Source organism: Triticum urartu, chromosome 2A (assembly GCF_056163025.1).
Source record: "Triticum urartu cultivar PI428250 chromosome 2A, HENAU_Tu73, whole genome shotgun sequence".
Taxonomy (NCBI): Eukaryota; Viridiplantae; Streptophyta; class Magnoliopsida; order Poales; family Poaceae; genus Triticum; species Triticum urartu.
This window is the reverse complement of record NC_141874.1, coordinates 481,959,328-481,981,564: the sequence shown is the minus strand read 5'-3', so window position 1 is coordinate 481,981,564 and position 22,237 is coordinate 481,959,328. Positions and strand designations below refer to the sequence as shown.

The 22,237-nt window shown below is 48.6% G+C and overlaps 1 protein-coding gene across 1 annotated transcript; it reads right to left on the bottom strand.

Annotated features, from left to right (window-relative positions):
• Nucleotides 1-19,630: 19,630 nt before the first annotated feature.
• On the bottom strand, nucleotides 19,631-21,934 carry LOC125537942 (cytochrome b-c1 complex subunit Rieske, mitochondrial). Its single transcript, XM_048701257.2, has 2 exons — nucleotides 21,625-21,934; nucleotides 19,631-20,572 (listed from the first exon to the last, which is right to left on the bottom strand). The coding sequence occupies exons 1-2, from the start codon at nucleotides 21,797-21,799 to the stop codon at nucleotides 19,926-19,928; spliced, it is 822 nt and encodes a 273-aa protein (XP_048557214.1). The 5' UTR covers nucleotides 21,800-21,934; the 3' UTR covers nucleotides 19,631-19,925.
• Between the last annotated feature and the right edge of the window lie 303 nt (nucleotides 21,935-22,237).

Genomic DNA, 22,237 nt, shown 5'->3' with positions numbered 1-22,237 from the left:
GATCTAAGGATTATCCTCATTGCTGCACAGAAGAATTATGTCCTTGATGCATCGCTAGGTGACAGACCTATTGCAGGAGCAGATGCACACGTTATGAACGTTTGACAAAGCTCGATATGATGACTACTTAATAGTTTAGTGCACCATGCTTTACGGTTTAGAATCGGGACTTCAAAAAAACGTTTTGAATGCCACGAAACATTTAAGATGTTCTAAGAGTTGAAATTGGTATTTCATACTCATGCCCGTGTCGAGAGGTATGAGACCTCTGACAGTACTTTGCCTACAAGGTGGAGGAGAATAGCTCAACCAGTGAGCATGTGCTCAGATTGTCTGGGTACTACAATTGCTTGAATCAAGTGGGAGTTAATCTTCCAGATAAGATAGTAATTGATAAAGTTCTCTAGTCACTATCACCAAGTTACTAGAACTTAGTGATGAACTATAATATGAAAGGGATGACGAAAGTAATTCCCAAGCTCTTTGCGATGCTGAAATCGGTGAAGGTAGAAATCAAGAAATAGCATCAAGTGTTTATGGTTAACAAGACCACTAGTTTCAAGAAAATGGCAAAGGGAAAGAAAGAGGAACTTCAAAGAAGAAAGGCAAGCAAGTTGCCACTCCCATGAAGAAGCTCAAAGCTAGACCCAAGCCTGGAACTAAAGCATAAAGGGACAAAGGGAAGAAATGGGAACTTCAAGAATAATGGCAAGCAAGTTGCTGCTCAAGTGAAAAAACCCAAGTCTGGACCTAAGCCTGAAACTAAGTGCTTCTACTGCAAAGGGACTGGTCACTGGAAGCGGAACTACCCAAGTAATTGGCGGATAAGAAGGATGGCAAAGTGAACATAGGTATATTTGATATACATGTTATTGATGTGTACTTTACTAGTGTTTATAGCAACCCCTTGATATTTGATACTAGTTCAGTTACTAAGAATAGTAACTCGAAACGGGAGTTGCAGAATGAACAGAGACTGGTTAAGGGTGAAGTGACGATGTGTATTGGAAATGGTTCCAAAATTGATATGATCATCATCGCACACTCCCTATACTTTCGGGATTAGTGTTAAACCTAAAATAAATGTTATTTAGTGTTTGCGTTGAGCATGAATATGATTGGATCATGTTTATTGCAATACAGTTATTCATGTAAGTTAGAGAATAATTGTTGTTCTGTTTACATGAATAAAACCTTCTATGGTCATACACCCAATGAAAATGGTTTGTTGGATCTCGATCGTGGTGATACACATTTTCATAATATTGAAGCCAGAAGATGCAAAGTTAATAATGATAGTGCAACTTATTTGTGGCATTGCCTTTTAGGTCATATTGGTGTAAAGCGCATGAAGAAAATCCATGCTGATGGGCTTTTGGAATCACTTGATTATGAATCAGTTGATGCTTGCGAACCATGCCTCATGGGCAAGATGACTAAGACTCCGTTCTCCGGAACAATGGAGCGAGCAATAGATTTGTTGGAAATCATACATACTGATGTATGTGGTCCGATGAATATTGAGGCTCGCGGCAGGTATCATTATTTTTCTGATCTTCACAGATGATTTGAGCAGATATGAGTATATCTAATTGATGAAACACAAGTCTGAAACATTTGAAAAGTTCAAAGAATTTCAGAGTGAAGTGGAGAATCATCGTAACAAAAATAGAAGTTTCTACGATATGATTGCAGAAGTAAAATATTTGAGTTACGAGTTTGGCTTCAGTTAAAACAATGTGAAATAGTTTCACTACTCACGCCACCTGGAACACCACAGTGTAATGGTGTGTCCGAACGCCGTAACCGTACTTTATTAGATATGGTGTGATCTATGATGTCTCTTACCGATTTACCACTATCGTTTTGGGGTTATGCATTAGAGACAGCTACATTCACGTTAAATAGGGCACCATCTAAATCCGTTGAGACGACACCATATGAACTATGGTTTGGCAAGAAACCTAAGCTATCGTTTCTTAAAGTTTGAGGTTGCAATGCTTATGTGAAAAAGTTTCAACCTGATAAGCTCAAACCCAAATCAGAGAAGTGTGTCTTCATGGGATACCCAAAAGAAAATGTTGGGTACACCTTCTATCATAGATCCGAAGGCAAGTTATTCATTGCTGAGAATGGATCCTTTCTAGAGAAGGAGTTTCTCTCAAAAAAAGTGAGTGGGAGGAAAGTAGAACTTGATGAGGTAACTGTACCTGCTCCCTTATTGGAAAGTAGTTCATCACAGAAATCTGTTCCTGTGACTACTACACCAATTAGTGAGGAAGCTAATGATGATGATCATGTAACTTCAGATCAAGTTACTACCGAACCTCGTAGGTAAACCAAAGTGAGATTCGCACCAGCATGGTACGGTAATCTTGTTCTGGAGGTCATGTTACTTGACCATGATGAAGCTACAAACTATGAGGAAGCGATGATGAGCCCAGATTCCGCGAAATGGCTTGAGGCCATGAAATCTGAGATGAGATCCATGTATGAGAACAAAGTATGGAATTTGATTGACTTGCCCATTGATCGGCGAGCCATTGAGATTAAATGGATCTTCAAAACGCTGATAGTAGTGTTACTATCTACAAAGCTAGAATTGTCGCAAAAGGTTTTCAACAAGTTCAAGGTGTTGACTACGTTGAGAGTTTCTCACTCGTATCTATGCTTAAGTCTGTCCGAATCATGTTAGCAATTGCCGCATTTTATGAAATCTGGCAAATGGATAAACAAAATTGCATTCCTTAATGGATTTATTAAAGAAGAGTTGTATATGATGCAACCAGAAGGTTTTGTCAATCCTAAAGGTGCTAACAAAATATGCAAGCTCCAGCGATCCATCTATGGACTAGTGCAAGTATCTCGGAGTTGGAATATATGCTTTGATAAGTTGATCAAAGCATATAGTTTTATACAGACTTACGGTGAAGCCTGTATTTACAAGAAAGTGAGTGAGAGCACTACAGCATTTCTGATAAGTATATGTGAATGACATATTGTTGATCGGAGATAATGTAGAATTATTCTGCAAAGCATAAAGGAGTGTTTGAAAGGAGTTTTTCAAAGAAAGACCTCGGTGAAGCTTCTTACACATTGAGCATCAAGATCTGTAGATATAGATCAAGACGCTTGATAAGTTTTTCAATGAGTACATACCTTGACAAGATTTTGAAGTAGTTCAAAATGGAACAAGTCAAAGAAAGAGTTCTTGCCTGTGTTACAAGGTGTGCAACTGAGTAAAACTCAAAGCCCGACCACGGCAGAAGATAGAAAGAGAATGAAAGTCATTCCCTATGCATTGGCCATAGGTTCTATAAAATATGTTGTCGGTGTCAAAACCGGCGGATCTCGGGTAGGGGGTCCCGAACTGTGCGTCTAGGCCGGATGGTAACAGGAGGCAAGGGACACAAAGTTTTACCCAGGTTCGGGCCCTCTTGATGGAGGTAAAACCCTACGTCCTGCTTGATTAATATTGATGATATGGGTAGTACAAGAGTAGATCTACCACAAGATCGGAGAGGCTAAACCCTAGAAGCTAGCCTATGGTATGATTGTTGTTCTGTATGTTGTCCTACGGACTAAAACCCTCCGGTTTATATAGACATCGGAGAGGGTTAGGGTTACACAAAGTCGGTTACAATGGTAGGAGATCTATATATCCGTATCGCCAAGCTTGCCTTCCACGCCAAGGAAAGTCCCTTCCGGACACGGGACGAAGTCTTCAATCTTGTATCTTCATAGTCCAGGAGTCCGGCTGAAGGTATAGTCCGGCCATCCGGACACCCCCTAATCCAGGACTCCCTCAATAGCCCCTGAACCAGGCTTCAATGATGATGAGTCCGGCACGCAGATTGTCTTCGGCATTGCAAGGCGGGTTCCTCCTCCAAGTACTTCATAGAAGATTTTGAACACAAAGATAGTGTCCGGCTCTGCAAAATAAGTTTCCACATATTGTCATAGAGAGAATAATATTTACACAAATCTAATCTGCTGACGTATTCCATAGTGCGACGCACCACGGCCAAGCCTTTATTCAAATCATTTTATTATCCCACCTCAGCGTGTCACGCGAGGCGGTTTCCTTGGCCCGTCTTGTTAAAGCAGAGATCGTGTCCCCTTATTCCAGGATTATCATCAATACGGGCATGGGTAACCCAACCGCGCCATTGATTACGGCGCTTGGAGATAAGCGAGTTTTACCACGCTGGTGGGGACACGTAGTTGCGTCCACCCATATAAGGGGATAAGGATCCACCTTTTCACCTACGCCTTCTTCCTCCTTTGCCTATCCATTTTCGCGCACTCGAGCTCCAGCGCCAAAATCCGCACTCCCCACCTCAACCTTCTCCAGCCATGTCCGGAGCGGGAGGCAAGTGGATGGTCTCCTCCGTCACGGAGGGACACATCAAAAAACTGAGGAAGGCCGGATACTTGTCTAACGACATCGCGCACCGGCTTCCCGAAGAGGGGCAGCTCCTCCCCACCCCAAGGCCCCATGAGAGGGTAGTGTTCCTTCCCCACTTCCTCCGTGGACTGGGCTTTCCTATCCACCCATTCGTCCGGGGACTCATGTTCTACTACGGCCTGGATTTCCATGATCTGGCCCCGAACTTTATCCTCAACATCTCGGCGTTTATCGTCGTGTGCGAGGCTTTCCTCTGCATCCACCCCCATTTCGGCCTATGGGTCAAGACTTTTAATGTCAAGCCGAAGGTGGTGCGCGGCAACCAGTCGGAGTGCGGAGGCGCCATGGTGGGCAAGATGCCCAACGTCTTATGGCTCGAGGGATCCTTTGTGGAGACCCTGAAGGGGTGGCAATCGGGGTGGTTTTACATCACCGAGCCGCGCGACCCTGAGTGGGTCGCAGCCCCCGAGTTCCGATCCGGACCCCCAACGCGGCTCACGTCCTGGAAAGAGACGGGCCTGTCGTGGGGCAGCAAAGGAGAGGTGACTGGACTGCAAACATGCATCCAAACCCTGGTGGACAAGCAGCTCAAGCTTGTCAACGTAGTCCAGGTCATGTTCATCCGCCGGATCCTCCCGTGTCAACAACGGGCCTTCAATCTGTGGGAGTTCAACCCGGCGCAGCACCGAACTCTGAGCAGGCTCTTCGACACGACGTACAAAGATGTCTGGAAGGTGCTTTTCAAGGGTGCCGAGGCTCTCGCATCTGCTACCAAGGATCGCGGATTCAGCACGCAGCATCACGCCAGCGCGGTAAGTTGTTTGTGCCTTTTACAGGGTATTAGTTTTTCATAGTTTAACTCTATGCGGGATCTAAGCTCCCTTACCTCTGACAGGTTTGGTAGGCGAAGTCCGGACAGATCCATTGTCCGGCTCCTTTGCCCGAAGACCCAGCCGATGCCCGCTTGGCAAAGTTGCTGGTTCCGGCACCCTATGTGGTGCCGGAGAAGAAGGCCACGAAGAGGGCCACGGGGACTCGAAAAAGTGCCCGGCGCCAGGAGGTGTCGGGTTCATCATCCAACGGCTCCAAGGCGCTGTCCTCCCGTGAAGACGAGGAGGAGGAAGAAGAGACCTCTCCCCCTCCAGCGGGGGGAGAGAAGAAAAGGAAGGCCACCCTTACAGAGGAGGCCGAAGGGTCCAAGAAGGGGAAAACCCTTCCTCCGGACTACTCCACCGACGCCGACGACGGCGGAGAGGAGTGGCCGCTCAGGGCCAAGCCCCTGGCGAAATTGTAAGTATCCGGATACCAGAGTAATTCATAACATTCCTTTATTGCACAGCTTTCCCTTATGTCGAATATGTTTGTGCAGCCCACCCAAAGACCAGCTCGATGCGTCGTCGAGCGGTTCACTGGACTCGTCGGATGTGAATTCGCTTCTGACGGCTTCCTCCCCCCGCCCTACGGACGACGCCGAAGTGTTGGCCCAACAGGTTCCAAGCCAGGAGGAGGTGGTCCTGGAGGCGCCGCAAGGCGACCTCCCGGACTCCAGGAGTAAAGGGAATAAAACCCCCCAGGGCTCCAAGTCCAGCTCTAGGCCGGACACCGCTCCGGAACCTTCAAAGGTTCCAGAGTCCGGCGGGCGACCTCCTTCCAAGAGGAGCAAGCCCACCGTGCCGGTGACCCCCGTCCAACCGGAGGCACCGGACAATCTGTTGGAGGTGCTCAAAGGCGCCTCCATCGACGAGGAGCACCGCACTATTATGAGTGCGGTGGTCTAGAAGGTTCAGTCCGCCAAGAGCGGACTGACTGAAGCTTGTGCTAGCCTTTTAACAGGCTTTGAGGTAAGTAAAGAATGTGTAAATAATATTACCGCATAGACAGTAGCCCCTGATGCTCTGTTTGGCGTTTGGGAAGAAAAGCCGAATAGAGGATCAAATTAAATTCGCAGGAGTCTAACAAAAAAGAGTCAATATGCGTATGCAGGCTTCTCTGCTGATGTCCGCCGTACTGACTGCGGAAGTGGACACGCTAAAGCAGAACCTCGAGCAGTCCGAGCAAGAGCTCGGGCGTGCCAAGAAGCAGCTCGAGGACAAGGAAGGTAAGAAATACCTTGTTTAAATATATAAAAAAAAGGTGCAATTGCAAAAAATGACAGGATTATCGTGGCTATTGTAGGGGCCACGTCTGAGGTGGCGACCCTTAAGCAAGCGCTGGTCGAGGCCGAGAAGAGGGCGGCCACGGAGCGCACCGAGCGGGAGAAGTATGAGGCCCAGGTTGGCAAGGTGCATCAAGAGCTCCAGGTTCTCATGAAAAAACATGAGAGTTTGGAGCTTGACTCAAAGACGCGAGCGTCCGAGCTCGCGGCGGCTATTGAAAATGCCAAGTCTGCCAAGGCCGAATCCCAGAAGACCCTCCAGGAGTTGGATGCGGTGAAAAAGATAGCGGCGGGTAAGGCATTCTTTATGCAAAGCAAACACATAAACGTGAGTTACTTGTTACTTACCCGAATCCGGAGCTCTCCAGGAGCGTTCGCAGATCTTCCCCGTAGCGTGTCTAATGCCGCCGCATTCTATCAAGCCGAGGAGGGCAGCTCGATAGAGAAGGTGTTCTGGTCTCAGTATGCTAAGGACGGACACCCCGTGCCCCTGAGCGACCAGCTGAAGCAACTGGTCGAGCTCCACAAGGCGGCCGAACAGGCCATGAAGGGCCTCATAGTTCGGCTGTGGCCTGGAGAGGCTCTGCCTGGGAGCTATTTCGGGCTGGTGCGGCGGCTGGTGGGGGCCTGTCCAAGGCTCGAAGTCATCAAGCGCTCTGTCTGCATTGAAGGTGCCCGTAGGGCCCTTGCCTGTGCTAAGGTGCACTGGGGCAAGCTGGATGCTGAGAAGCTTGTGAAGGACGGGCCACCGCCGGGGAAAGAGCATCGCAAGCCCGAGAATTATTATAAGGATGTTCTGAAGGGTGCCTGCCTTATGGCGGATGAATGTTCCAGGGATGTAATTTTTGAGTAAAACTCGCTCGTTTTGTCCTGTGCGCTGAAAACTTGTTCATATGCGCTAAGCAATGCTGTTGGAATTTAAAATATTACCTTCTGTGCGGCTGTTTATCAATTCTGAGAGATGGCGAGTCGTCGGCTTCTGCCCCCGTGCCGCTAGTGCTGGGGTGTTCGGGGATAAACCTGAGCGCTCTTTTTCCCATGCTTGGGTCCTTCGAGGGAGGCGCTCAGCACAACGAATAAGGCAATCGGACTATAATGCGTGAACACTCTCACTTAGCCATAGAATTCTATAATTTTAAATTTCGGCGAAGCCCCTGGTATTCGGAAGACCGAGTTCGGGGCGTTATCCACGCCTTGGCCAGACAGAGCCGACTCCTCGCTCTAAGCAGCATAAGTCTTTAGGGACTCGAAAAACCTCTCGAACAGCGACCAGCTCTTGCTTCATCATGACAATCAGTTTTAGCTTTCTCTACTGAGGTGCTCGACCCAGCTCAACTGGGGCACAATCGCAGTAGTTCTCCTAGTGCTACCTTAGCCGATATAGCGGAATGTAAGGCACCAAAACATAGGAGCCGGGCAAACCCAACTATTGACCCAAGACATGATTCGGAGCCGATGCATATAATGCTATAAGTTCGGGGTGCCGCACTTGTTAAAGTGTTCGGACTTCTCACACCATATTGAGGGGTACTAAAGCCCCTGGCGTATTTTGGCCGTACCAAAGTGTACGGGTGCAACATGTCGTTAAGGAACATATATTTGTAAAAAAAGAGTAATGCAAAAATAGACAAAAGCTATGCATTGTTTATTAAAAAGGGCTGCGATCAAAGCAGAACGATAAAAAATAATGTGATAAGCAAAAGGTTGGACTATTTAACATGTCTATTCCAGGGGCAGGCTGCGGAATGGTATGCGAAATAGGTATACTGCTCGTGATAGAGACCACCTGGGAGTTCCATAATGCGGCATGGCTTGTCTGTTTCCCTGGGTCTTGCATCGTTTGTGCGGCAATTGAACTGCCGAACAGGCCTTCCGAAGAATGGAGTCCTGAAAGTAAGAGAAAAATAAAAAATCAGCAGCCCCTGGTGCGGTTTAAGCCGTTTTTCGGGCGTGCCGTGATGGTGCCCCTCCCCCTGTACCCATGGTATTTCTAGGGCGTAGTTATGTACGCGAAGCACTGGTGTCGCATTTTTGCGAGGGCTGGGGTTGGGGCCACATTGCTATGCCTGCTCGGAACATGCCAGGCGGTCTTATTGTAGGTTACTCCGGGCGCGCTTGACGGTGTCCGGACGTTTAATGGCCGGACTAGAGAACTGCCTGGAGAGCCTGCTTTGTACTTCCGCTGCAAGGGCCGCCATGTGCTCCTCCGTTCGGAGGGAGTGTTCGGTGTTTCCATTGACCGTAATTACTCCTCGAGGGCCTGGCATCTTGAGCTTAAGGTATGCGTAGTGCGGTACCGCATTGAACTTGGCGAATGCGGTTTGCCCGAGCAGTGCGTGATAGCCACTGCAGAATGGGACTATGTCGAAGATTAACTCCTCGCTTCGGAAATTATCCGAAGATCCGAAGACCACTTCAAGTGTGACTGAGCCTGTACAGTTGGCCTCTACACCTGGTATTACGCCTTTAAAGGTCGTTTTGGTGGGCTTAATCCTCGAGGGATCTATGCCCATTTTCCGCACTGTATCCTGGTAAAGCAGGTTCAGGCTGCTGCCGCCGTCCATAAGGACTCTAGTGAGATGAAATCCGTCAATGATTGGGTCTAGAACCAATGCAGCGAATCCGCCATGACAGGTGCTAGTGGGATGGTCCCTTCGATCAAAGGTGATCGGGCAGGAGGACCATGGGTTGAACTTTGGGGCGACTGGCTCTACCGCGTATACGTCCCTTAACGCGCGCTTCCGCTCCCTCTTGGGGATGTGGGTTGCGTATATCATGTTCACCGTCCGCACTTGTGGGGGAAAACCCTTCTGTCCACTGTTGTTCGGCGGCCGGGGCTCTTCGTTGTCATCGCTATGCAGCCCCGTGTCTTTATTTTCGGCATTTAACTTGCCTGCCTACTTAAACACCCAACAATCCCTGTTGGTGTGATTGGCCGGCTTTTCGGGGGTGCCATGTATCTGGCACAAGCGGTCGAGTATTCGGTCCAAACTGGACGGGCCCCTAGGATTTCTTTTGAATGGCTTTTTCCGCTGACTGGATTTATAGCCTCTGAATCCGGCATTAACTGTCGTATCCTCAGCATTGTCGCTGTTAATGCAGCGCTTCTTCTTGTTGCGACGCGACCTGCCACTACTGTCCCTGGTATCCGAATTAACAGGGTTCTTGGTCATATTGTTGCTACGAGCAAGCCAGCTGTCTTATCCCGCGCAAAAGCGGGTCATGAGTGTCGTGAGTGCTGCCATAGATTTCGGCTTTTCTTGTCCAAGGTGCCGAGCAAGCCACTCGTCACGGATATTGTGCTTGAAGGCTGCTAGGGCCTCTGCGTCCGGACAGTCGACTATTTGATTTTTCTTTGTTAGGAACCGTGTCCAGAATTGCCTGGCCGATTCCTCTAGCTGCTGAATTACATGGCTTAGGTCATCGGCGTCTGGTGGTCGCACATAGGTGCCCTGGAAATTGTCGAGGAATGCGGCTTCCAGGTCCTCCCAACAACCGATTGATCCTGCTGGCAAGCTGTTAAGCCAATGCCGAGCTGGTCCTTTAAGCTTGAGTGGGAGGTATTTGACGGCGTGGAGATCATCGCCGCGGGCCATGTGGATATGAAGGAGATAATCCTCGATCCATACCGCAGGATCTGTTGTGCCATCATATGATTCGATGTTTACGGGTTTGAAACCCTCGGGGATTTGATGATCCATTTCTTTGTCTGTGAAGCATAGTGGGTGTGCGGCGCCTCCGTACTGGGCTATATCCCGACGTAGCTCCAATGAGCTTTGTCTACTGTGTTCGGCCCTACCGGATTTTTGTTCGGCGTGACGGTTACTGTCTCGAGTCATGGGGCACCCACGCGATCCGTAGATCGATCTTGTTTGCCTTACCATGTCCTCCAACATATCTCACAGGTCTGGCGCATTTTCCCGTGCCTTGGTACGGGGTGCGGCTTGAGTGGAGGGCCAAGAGGCCTCTCTTTCGTGGCCATGAGGTGGCCAATCGGCCGTATCAAGTGTTGGTGATGTAGGTTTAAGTGCTTCCTCCTCTAATCGGGGTAGCACCCTGCGCTTTGGGTAGCTCTTGGAGGGGCGTTCGAGTTTATGCTCTTCGACCGCAAGGACTTCAGTCCATCTGTCGACTAGCAAATCTTGATCAGCTCTAAGATGTTGCTGTTTTTTCTTGAGGCTTCTTGCCGTGGCCATAAGCCTGCGTTGAAAACGCTCTTGCTCGACGGGATCCTCTGGCACGACGAATTCGTCGTCGTCGAGGCTTGCCTCGTCTTCGGAGGGAGGCATACAATTATCGTCCTCGACCTCTCTGTCTGCCGCTCTCTCATGAGGGCTGGCTTCTCCATCCTCCTGTGCTGAATCTTGTTGGAGGTGGTTTTCTTCGGCACTCTCCGGAGTATTATTATCTCCCGTGCTGGAAACACCGTATTTGCTTTGGCGGGATTTTGAGCGGCGCCGCTGACGCCGGCGCTTAGGCTGTTTCTTGGAGGGGTCATCCTTCGTTGTTCCATCGCCATCTCCTTCTTTTGGGGTGTCCACCATGTATATGTCATATGACGAGGTGGCTTTCCAAGGCCCAATAGGCGCTGGTTCTTCATCCTCTCCTGCATCGGCGTCCATACCGTCGATGTCTTCGGAGTCGAAGTCGAGCATGTCGGTTAAATCGTCGACAGTGGCTACAAAGTGGGTGGTGGGTGGGCTTTGAATTTCTTCATCGTCCGTATCCCAACCTTGCTGACCGTAGTCCGGCCAGGTCTCTCCTGATAAAGAGAGATACTTTAGTGTTTTCAAAATATCGCCGAAAGGCGAGTGCTGAAAGATGTTCGCGGTAGTAAACTCCATGATCGGCGCCCAATTGGATTCGATCGGCAGGGGCGCCGAGGGTTCGAAGTCCGGAGAGGAGTCACGAGTCTCGCGGAGTGTGGGGTTGGTGTTCGGCTCGATCGCCGTTGGGATCGCAGCCCCCGAGGCGGCGTCCAACCACCCATCCTCGATCGGCGCAGTTGGCTCCGAATTAGGGGTCGGCACCGATGCGGGTGCGGCCTCCAGGGCACTGTTCGGCGGCAGAGCTAGATCATGCTCGTCGTGACAGTGTGGCGCGCTCGGCAGTGGCTCTAATCCGTCGAAGATCAAGTCCCCACGGATGTCAGCCGTGTAGTTTAAACTTCCAAATCTGACCTGACGGCCAGGGGCATAGCTTTCGATCTGCTCCAGATGGCCAAGTGAATTGGCCCGCAGTGCGAAGCCGCCGAAGAAGAAGATCTGTCTGGGGAGGAAGGTCTCACCCTGGACTGCATCGCTATTAATGATCGTAGGAGCCATCAAGCCTGACGGCGACGACACAGAGGAACTCTCAATGAAAGCACCAATGTCGGTGTCAAAACCGGCGGATCTCGGGTAGGGGGTCCCGAACTGTGCGTCTAGGCCGGATGGTAACAGGAGGCAAGGGACACAAAGTTTTACCCAGGTTCGGGCCCTCTTGATGGAGGTAAAACCCTACGTCCTGCTTGATTAATATTGATGATATGGGTAGTACAAGAGTAGATCTACCACGAGATCGGAGAGGCTAAACCCTAGAAGCTAGCCTATGGTATGATTGTTGTTCTGTATGTTGTCCTACGGACTAAAACCCTCCGGTTTATATAGACACCGGAGAGGGTTAGGGTTACACAAAGTCGGTTACAATGGTAGGAGATCTATATATCTGTATCGCCAAGCTTGCCTTCCACGCCAAGGAAAGTCCCTTCCGGACACGGGACGAAATCTTCAATCTTGTATCTTCATAGTCCAGGAGTCCGGCTGAAGGTATAGTCCGGCCATTCGGACACCCCCTAATCCAGGACTCCCTCATATGTCATGTTGTGTACCAGATCTATTGTATACCCTACACTGTTTTTGGCAAGGGAGTACAATAGTGATATAGGAGTAGATCACTGGACAGCAGTCAAAATTATCCTTAGTGAAATAAGGATATGTTTCTCGATTATGTAAGTGACAAAAAGATTCGTCATAAAGGGTTACGTCGATGCAAATTTTGACACAGATCCAGATGACTCTAAGTCTCAATCTGGATACATATTGAAAGTGGGAGCAATTAGCTAGAGTAGCTCCGTGCAGAGCATTGTTGACATAGAAATTTGCAAAATACATACGGATCTGAATGTTGCAAACCCGTTGACTAAACTTCTCTCACAAGCAAAACATGATCACACCTTAGTACTCTTTGGGTGTTAATCACATAGCAATGTGAACTAGATTATTGACTCTAGTAAATCCTTTGGGTGTTGGTCACATGACGATGTGAACTATGGGTGTTAATCACATGGTGATGTGAACTATTGATGATAAATCACATGGCGATGTGATCTAGATTATTGACTCTAGTGCAAGTGGGAGACTGAAGGAAATATGCCCTAGAGGCAATAATAAAATTATTATTTATTTCCTTATTTCATGATAAATGTTTATTATTCATGCTAGAATTGTATTAACCGGAAACATAATACATGTGTGAATACATAGACAAACAGAGTGTCACTAGTATGCCTCTACTTGACTAGCTCGTTGATCAAAGATGGTTAAGTTTCCTAACCATAGACATGAGTTGTCATTTGATTAACGGGATCACATCATTAGGAGAATGATGTGATTGACTTGACCCATTCCGTTAGCTTAGCACTTGATCGTTTAGTTTGTTGTTATTGCTTTCTTCATGACTTATACATGTTCCTATGACTATGAGATTATGCAACTCCCGTTTATCGGAGGAACACTTTGTGTGCCACCAAACGTCACAACGTAACTGGGTGATTATAAAGGTGCTCTACATGTGTCTCCGAAGGTACTTGTTGGGTTGGCGTATTTCGAGATTAGGATTTGTCACTCCGATTGTCGGAAAGGTATCTCTGGGCCCACTCGGTAATGCACATCACTATAAGCCTTGCAAGCATTACAACTAATGAGTTAGTTACGGGATGATGTATTACAGAACGAGTAAAGGGACTTTCCGGTAACGAGATTGAACTAGGTATTGAGATACCGACGATCGAATATCGGGCAAGTAACATACCGATGACAAAGGGAACAACGTATGTTGTTATGCGGTCTGGCCGATAAAGATCTTCATAGAATACGTAGGAGCCAATATGGGCATCCAGGTCCCGCTATTGGTTATTGACCAGAGAGGTGTCTCGGTCATGTCTACATAGTTCTCGAACCCGTAGGGTCCGCACGCTTAACGCTCGTTGACGATATAGTACTATGAGTTATGTATGTTGGTGACCGAATGTTGTTCGGAGTTCCGGATAAGATCACGGACATGACGAGGAACCCCGGAATGGTCCGGAGATAAGGATTGATATATGGGATAATAGTGTTTGGACTCCGGAAGGGTTCCAGAATTCACCGGAAGGGGTTCCGGATGTTTACCGAAATGTTTGGGTACGAGAACACTTTATTTGGGCCAAAGGGGAAATCCCACAAGGTTTTTGGAAAGCGCAAAAGGAAGTTTTGCGGAGTACAGGGGCCAGACGCCAGGGTCCCTGGCGTCTGGGTCCAGACGCCGGGAACCCTGGCGTCTGGCCCTGGAGTCCGAGAAGGATTCTTGCCTTTCGGGTGAAACCGAATTTGTGGAGGCTTTTACTCCAAGTTTCGACCCCAAGGCTCAACATATAAATAGAGGGGTAGGGCTAGCACCCAAGACACATCAAGAAACACCAAGCCGTGTGCCGACAACCCCGTCCCCTCTAGTTTATCCTCCGTCATAGTTTTCGTAGTGCTTAGGCGAAGCCCTGCGGAGATTGTTCTTCACCAACACCGTCACCACGCCGTCGTGCTACCGGAACTCATCTAATACTTCACCCCTCTTGCTGGATCGAGAAGGCGAGGACGTCACCGAGCCGAACGTGTGCAGAACTCGGAGGTGCCATGCTTTCGGTACTTGGGTCAGTCGGATCCTGAAGACGTACGACTACATCAACCGCGTTGATATAACGCTTTCGCGAACGGTCTACGAGGGTACGTAGACAACACTCTCCCCTCTCGTTGCTATGCATCACCATGATCCTGCGTGTGCGTAGGAATTTTTTTGAAATTACTACGTTCCCCAACAAAAACTGCATTCCTTAATGGATTTCTTAAAGAAGAGTTGTATATGATGCAACCAGAAGGTTTTGTTAATCCTAAAGGTGCTAACAAAGTGAGCAAGCTCCAGCGATCCATCTATGGACTGGTGCAAGCATGTCGGAGTTGGAATATATGCTTTGATAAAGTGATCAAAGCATATAATTTTATACAGACTTGCGGTGAAGCCTGTATTTACAAGAAAGTGAGTGGGAGCACTACAGCATTTCTGATAAGTATATGTGAATGACATATTGTTGATCGAAAATACTGTAGAATTTCCTGGAAAGCATAAAGGAATGTTTGAAAGGAGTTTTTCAAAGAAAGACCTCAGTGAAGCTACTTACATATTAAGCATCAAGATCTATAGAGATAGATCAAGATGCTTGATATATTTTCAATGAGTACATACCTTGACAAGATTTTGAAGTAGTTCAAAATGGAACAGTCAAAGAAGGAGTTCTTGCCTGTGTTGAAAGGTGTGAAGTTGAGTAAAGACTCAAAACCCGACCACGGTAGAAAAAAGAAAGAGAATGAAAAGTCATTCCCTATGCCTCAGTCATAGGTTCTACAAAGTATGCTATGGTGTGTACCAGACCTATTGTGTACCTCACCATAAGTTTGGCAAGATGGTACAATAGTGATCCAGGAGTGGATCACTAGACAGCGGTCAAAAATATCATGAGTGGAATAAGGAAATGTTTCTCGGTTATGGAGGTGACAAAGAGTTCGTCTTAAAGAGTTACGTCGATGCAAGCTTTGAAACTGGTCTGGATGACTCTAAGTCTCGATCTAGATACATATTGAAAGTGGGTGCAATTAGCTAGAGTAGCTCCATGCAAAGCATTGTAGAAATAGAAAAATTGCAAAATACATACGGCTCTGAATGTGGCAGACCCGTTGACTAAATTTCTCTCACAAGCAAAACATGATCACTCTTTAGGTGTTTATCACATAGCGATGTTAACTAGATTATCGACTCTAGTAAACCCTTTGGGTGTTAGTCACATGGAGATGTGAAATAATCACATAAAGATGTGAACTATTAGTGTTAAATCACATGACGATGTGAACTAGATTATTGACTCTAGTGCAAGTGGGAGACTGAAGGAAATATGCCCTAGAGGCAATAATAAAGTTGTTATTTATATTTCCTTATATCATGATAAATGTTTATTATTCATGCTAGAATTGTATTAACTAGAAACTTAGTACATGTGTGAATACATAGACAAACAGAGTGTCACTAGTATGCCTCTACTTGACTAGCTCGTAAATCAAAGATGGCTAAGTTTCCTAGCCATGGACAAAGAGTTGTCATTTTATAAGCGGGATCACATCATTAGAGAATGATGTGATTGACTTGACCCATCCGTTAGCTTAGCACGATGATCGTTACAGTTTCATTGCTATTGCTTTCTTCATGACTTATACATGTTCCTATGACTATGAGGTTATGCAACTCCCGAATACCGAAGGAACACCTTGTGTGCTATCAGACGTCACAACTTAACTGGATGATTATAAAGATGCTCTACAGGTGTCTCCGATGGTGTTTGTTGAGTTGGCATAGATCAAGATTAGGATTTGTCACTCCGTGTATCGAAGAGGTATCTCTGGGCCCTCTCGGTAATGCACATCACTCTAAGCCTTGCAAGTATTGTGACTAATGAGTTAGTTGCGGGATGATGCATTACGGAACAAGTAAAGAGACTTGCCGGTAACAAGATTGAACTAGGTATGAGGATACCGACGATCGAATCTCGGGCAAGTAACATACCGATGACAAAGGGAACAACGTATGTCGTTATGTGGTTTGACCGATAAAGATCTTCGTAGAATATGTGGGAGCCAATATGAACATCCAGGTTCCACTATTGGTTATTGACCGGAGACGTGTCTCGGTCATGTCTACATAGTTCTCGAACCCGTAGGGTCCGCACGCTTAACGTTCGGTGACGATCGGTATTATGAGTTTATGTGTTTTGATGTACCTAAGTTTGTTCGGAGTCCCGGATGAGATCGGGGACATGACGAGGGGTCTCGAAATGGTCGAGACGTAAAGATCGATATATTGGAAGGCTATATTCGGACATCGGAAAGGTTCTGAGTGAGTCGGGTATTTTTCGGAGTACCGAAGTGTTACGGGAATTCGTATTGGGCCTTAATGGGCCATACGGGAAAGGAGGGAAAGGCATCAAGGGTGGTCGCGCCCCTTCCCCATGGACTGGTCCGAATTGGACTAGGGAAAGGGGGCGCCCCCTTCCTTCTCCTTCTCCCTTCTCTTTTTCCTATTCCATGTGGGAGGTGGAATCCTACAAGGACTAGGGAGTCCTAGTAGGACTCCACACTTTGGGCGCGCCCTATGAGGGCCGGCCTCCTCCTCCGTCCATCATTTATATACGTGGCCAAGGGGCACCCCATAGACACACAAGTTAATTGTTTCCAGCCGTGTGTGGTGCTCCCCTCCACCATAATCCACCTCGGTCATATCGTAGCGGTGCTTAGGCGAAGCCCTGTTTCGGTAGATCATCATCTCCGCCATCACGTCGTCGTGCTGACGAAGCTCTCCCTCGACACTTTGCTGGATCATGAGTTCATGGGACATCACCGGGCCGAACGTTTGCAGATCGCGAAGGTGCCGTACATTCGGTACTAGGATCGATCGTTCGTGAAGACGTACGAGTACATCAACCGCGTTGTCATAACGCTTCCGCTTACGGTCTATGAGGGTACGTAGACAACACTCTCCCCTCTCGTTGCTATGCATCACCATGATCTTGTGTGTACGTAGGAATTTTTTTGAAATTACTGCGTTCCCCAACAGGTACCTATAATCTGAGTTTGTGGCCTTGTATAAGGGAATGGAGGGAGTATTAGGTATAGATTGGGGTGCCTTGGCCATCTGTAAGTTTAAGACTCTTACGGCTCCCTCACCTCGTGTATTCTCTTCCCGAGCGTAATGTTGCTGCCGAGCGAGTATTCTTGGTGAAGGATTGATGGGGATGTACAGTCGGGTGAAACTCCAATGTATTGTGTTCCTTCTTCTACCTCTAGTTCTGAGTGAGAGAGAGAGAGTTGCGCCAACATTTGGTATACAGAGCTCCGGTGCGATCCTGTCGGCGGCCATGGCGCTCGTTCCTCACGGTGGTGGTGGTGGGGCGATGGCATTGCAGCTGCCGCCGCTGACGACGACGAACTACATCGCCTGGGCGATCAAGGCGGAGGCTATCCTTGACGCCCATGGGCTGTGGAGTGTGGTGGCTCCGACAGAGGGCAAGGCGGTCAACGCCGGGAAGAGCAAGACGACGCGGGCGGCGATGCTGGGCGCACTGCCGGAGGACTTGCTGATGCATGTGGCGACGAAGCCAACCGCGAAGGAGGTATGGGACTCCCTCCGGGTTCGCTTCGTCGGCGCCGATCGGGTGCGAGCGGTGAGGCTCGGGACGTTGCGCGACGAGTTCGATCGCCTGCGGATGGACGACGGCGACGAGCTGGACGACTACGCCGGGAAGGTCAGCGGCATGGCGGCGAGGTACGCGATGCTCGGGTCGACGCTCGACGACAGCGCCATGGTGAAGAAGTTGCTCAACACCGTGCCGGACTGCCTGTATGCCGCGGTGGCCGGAATCGAGCAATTCTGCAACATGGAGGAGATTGCGTTCAAGGAGGCGCTCGGGCGGCTCAAGGCGTTCGAGGAGAGGACGCGGCGGCGCGCACGGGTCGGCGGCGAGCGCGCGGACTGTCAGCTGATGATGACGGCGGCACAATGGGCGGCTCGGGAGCGACGGCAAGGCGGACGCGACTTCGACGACCACGGCAACGACGGCGCAGCGAGCACATCGTCGGGCAACGGAGGGAAGCACCGTGCACGCTGCTACAAATGCGGGGAGCACGGGCACTTTCGGCGCGAGTGCCCGCAGCTGCGGAAAGGACCGGCGGCGGAGCAGGCTCTCCTGGTTGACGCCAACGTCGATGACGACGGACTCCTCTAGGCCGTGGCTTAGGGGGTGTTGAAATAAGCCATGACGTGTGGTGTGGTCGGGCTCGTCGGGCGAGTCGGATGCGCGCGGGACGCATTGGTACGGTCGAGTTCATCGGGCGGCGCAGGACATGCGGGACGCAGCGGAAGTGTGGTGTATGTGTGTGTAGCGTGTGTGTACACTCGAGTCTGGCACGTAGAGCAGGGCGTTGGCAAGTGTTCCTGTCAAGTTTGCTTGATGCGTGTGAGTTAGTTAGCTGGTTGTTAGCAGTGACTGGTGAAGATGGCCACGTCGTGCGCGTAGCGCGTGGCCGGGCTAATGGATTGCATGCAGGGTAGCTAGCTAGGCGGCGGGCATACGTGCGTACAAGGAAACGTGGGCACTGCGTTGTTGTGCCACTACAAAGCCATGGCCACCAGTGTGTTTGTAGATGAGTTAGTGCTCTTCAAATAGTAACGAGGCTGTGTGTACAGCCGGATGAAACTCGTGCTACTACAAAGCCATGGCCACGAGTGTGTTTGTAGATGAGTTAGTGCTCTTGAAATAGTAACGGGGCTGTCTGTACAGTCGGATGAAACTTTAGTGTATTGTGTTCCTTCTTTTACCTCTAGTCCTGAATGAGAGAGAGAGCTGCGCCAACAGGGGATGGGGATTCGGAGGAATTGGGTGAAGGGAAGGGGCTCACCTGATCCCTTTGAGGTTGGGAAAACTCCAAACAAGGCCTTACGAGGGCGGATTTGCCAAGTCCGGCGTACATAACCTATAGAACGCTCATTAAAGTGTGTGCCATGCCGGTCAGACTACATTGCCTCCCCGACAGGCATACCGTCAGCAGCCAATTGCAGCATCAGCGCATCACAATGTCGAGGATCATTAGAATCAACATAGAAGTTCCTGAAGTTAGATCACACATACAACATTCGGGAACTTGAATGAATAACATTGTTATAGACACAAAAGATGAAGAATAGTATGTTTGCTTATTTATCAAATATATAGGGAGCAAGGACCAGAAGAGGTATACAATATCCTTCCGATAGGGTCTCAGAAAATCAGTATAAAACAACTTGCAATCCAGTAGCAACATAGGAGAAACAATTATTTCGCACTGCAAATGAACTTCAGTAGGTAACAGTGGATCACCGTTGCGATAGTCCTGAAACAAAAACTCCTAGCCACATTGAAAACAAAATAACAGCGCAACAGGAATTCACTCCTGTCGAGAATATATGTCGGTAGGTACTGGTTTTAGGCTCTTAGCCTATGAGCATCTTGTTATCTTCCAAGAAACTGTAGGTGGGCACCTCAAGGTTGTACGGGGCAGGGCCCTTGCGGATTCTGCCAGAGATGTCATAGTGGGAGCCATGGCACGGGCAGAACCAGCCACCAAAGTCTCCAGAGTTGGGAAGGGGAATGCAACCAAGATGAGTGCAGACCCCAATAACAACCAGCCACTCTGGGTTCTTCACACGCTCAGCGTCTTGCTCTGGGTGGCGCAAGGATGCAACATCCACGCTGTTGGCCAGCTTGATGTCATCATCTGTCCGTCGCCTGATGAAGACTGGCTTTCCACGCCACTTGACAGTCACTGTGCTGCCGGGTTCAATGCTGGATAGATCAACCTCAAGGGAAGCAAGTGCAAGCACATCCTTACTTGCTGACATGCTCAAGACAAACTTCAAGACAAGGAGACGCAGCAGTGATGCATATACGAATCTCCCACCACTCAGAACAAAGTAGGCAAAGGCACGCTTGCTGGGATCTCCAGGAGGATATCTTTCATGGTTGTACTGGTCATAAAGGATTTTTGAGTTGGGGTTCTTCAGTGCAGCAACAGTGGCTGGGAGTTCAGCCAACCCAGCATCTTGGTTCCGTGGAACAAGTGTTTCAGCCGAAGAAAAGCCTGCATCAGAATTACAAATAGTATAGTTTAAATAACAGTTAACTATTGCAGAGCCCATATTTAGGCATCAATAAACAGCAGAAACAGTATGACAGATTGCAAACTGCTAACACACAAAAAAACTTCTGTATTAATCCTCCAGCAAGAACAAAGGGTAAAACAACTTGCAGAAGTTGGCAATGATATGAATAAGATCACCATAGCAAGAATTTCATTGCACAAACTAAACAATGTTGAGTAGTAAATGGCTCTTCACATGTGGAATTCATAGAACTACAAGTACTGCTATTTGAGTAAACCGTTGGTTTGGTACAGATATCGTTCTTACTAACAATGGGAATATGCTATGGGCATTGGATTATAAAGCAATCAGATGATTACAGTTCTATGACCAAGTTTTGTCAACATCTTTGACAGCAGGTCCTGTAAAACAAAACATCTTTGCCAGCAGGTACAGTAGAAAAATGTCAATTAACTGTTACGATGCAATTTATGTTCCCACGCAGCATTGCAGCGTTAGCAATCCATTTCATTATGAACTAGACAGATTCAGCACACTGCCCATTCATCTGAAGGTGTTTGCGAGCAAACGTGTGGCTCAATTGTTAAGCCAGCAAACACATACAGGCACATAATCGCTCAGCACGGTTAGCAATCCATTTCGTTATGAACTATGCAAGTATAGCCCATTGGGCATTTTCGAAGGTGTTTGCAAGCACAAGTGACTCAAATTACCAAGCCAGCCAACAGATAAACATATGCACGTATTTAATCGCTCAGCTCCGCACGTAACTACGCATCCATAGATCTGATCCGCTAGAATGATCATACGACGTCATAGAAATCAATAGTCAACAGTTAGGCACACAGATCGAATGGAATTGCAGCACCCTAAGAGATCAATCAAAGACGATGTCAATCTAGCATCACGGATCACTCAAATCCAGGCGAGCCAATTCAAAACCCAATCGAAATCTACGGATGCGAGGGAGATCCGGGAGAGAACGAAGCCGAGGATGCGGGAGGTGGGGTGGGGGCAAGACCGCAGATACCTCTCGCGGCGGTGAAGAAGGGGGACTCGATGGCGAACCGCCGCTGGTAGGCCGAACCGTCGTCGTCGTCTCTCCCAGGGCCGCCGGCGCCGGCGAGCGGGCCCCTGGCTCCGACGGTCGCCACGGGGCGCCAGGAGAGCGAAGACGAGAGCCTCCTCCCCGCAACCCTCAGCATCTCGTCGGCGTCGTCCTCGTCCTCCTCCGCTAGATTGGGGATGGTAGTCTAATCTCGGCTAGGGTTCGCTCGGTCGCCACACGGAATGGAGAGGCTAGAGAGAGAGAGAGAGAGGGAGAGAACGAGAGGCGGAGCAAATATTGTGGGGGTGGTGGGCCTCTTCGGGATCGGCTTCTCCGGCCCTGTACGGTTTATTGGGCCCAGAACAATGTCATCTTTTACTCAAAAAGAAAATGGAAAACCGTATAGTAAGGCCATGTTCGGTAATCATCCACTCCAAAAATCTACGGAGCGGGGAAGCTGTAACTCTGCCAATTTGAACTGCAACTCCGCCATCTTTCGGAGCGGAGTTATGGAGTGGAGCATTACCGAACAGCCCCTAACTCTTTCAACCTTTCGAGGTTATTCTCGTTTGTGCACGTTATTCACTAGAGGTTG

What these genes read in the sequence shown, in the direction of transcription:
- LOC125537942 (XM_048701257.2), bottom strand. Translation starts at nt 21,799, where the DNA reads ATGCTGAGGGTTGCGGGGAGGAGGCTCTCGTCTTCGCTCTCCTGGCGC. An exon ending in CTTCTTCACCGCCGCGAGAG is followed by an intron (nt 20,573 to 21,624) that starts GTATCTGCGGTC and finishes ATTCTGATGCAG; the next exon opens with GCTTTTCTTCGGCTGAAACA.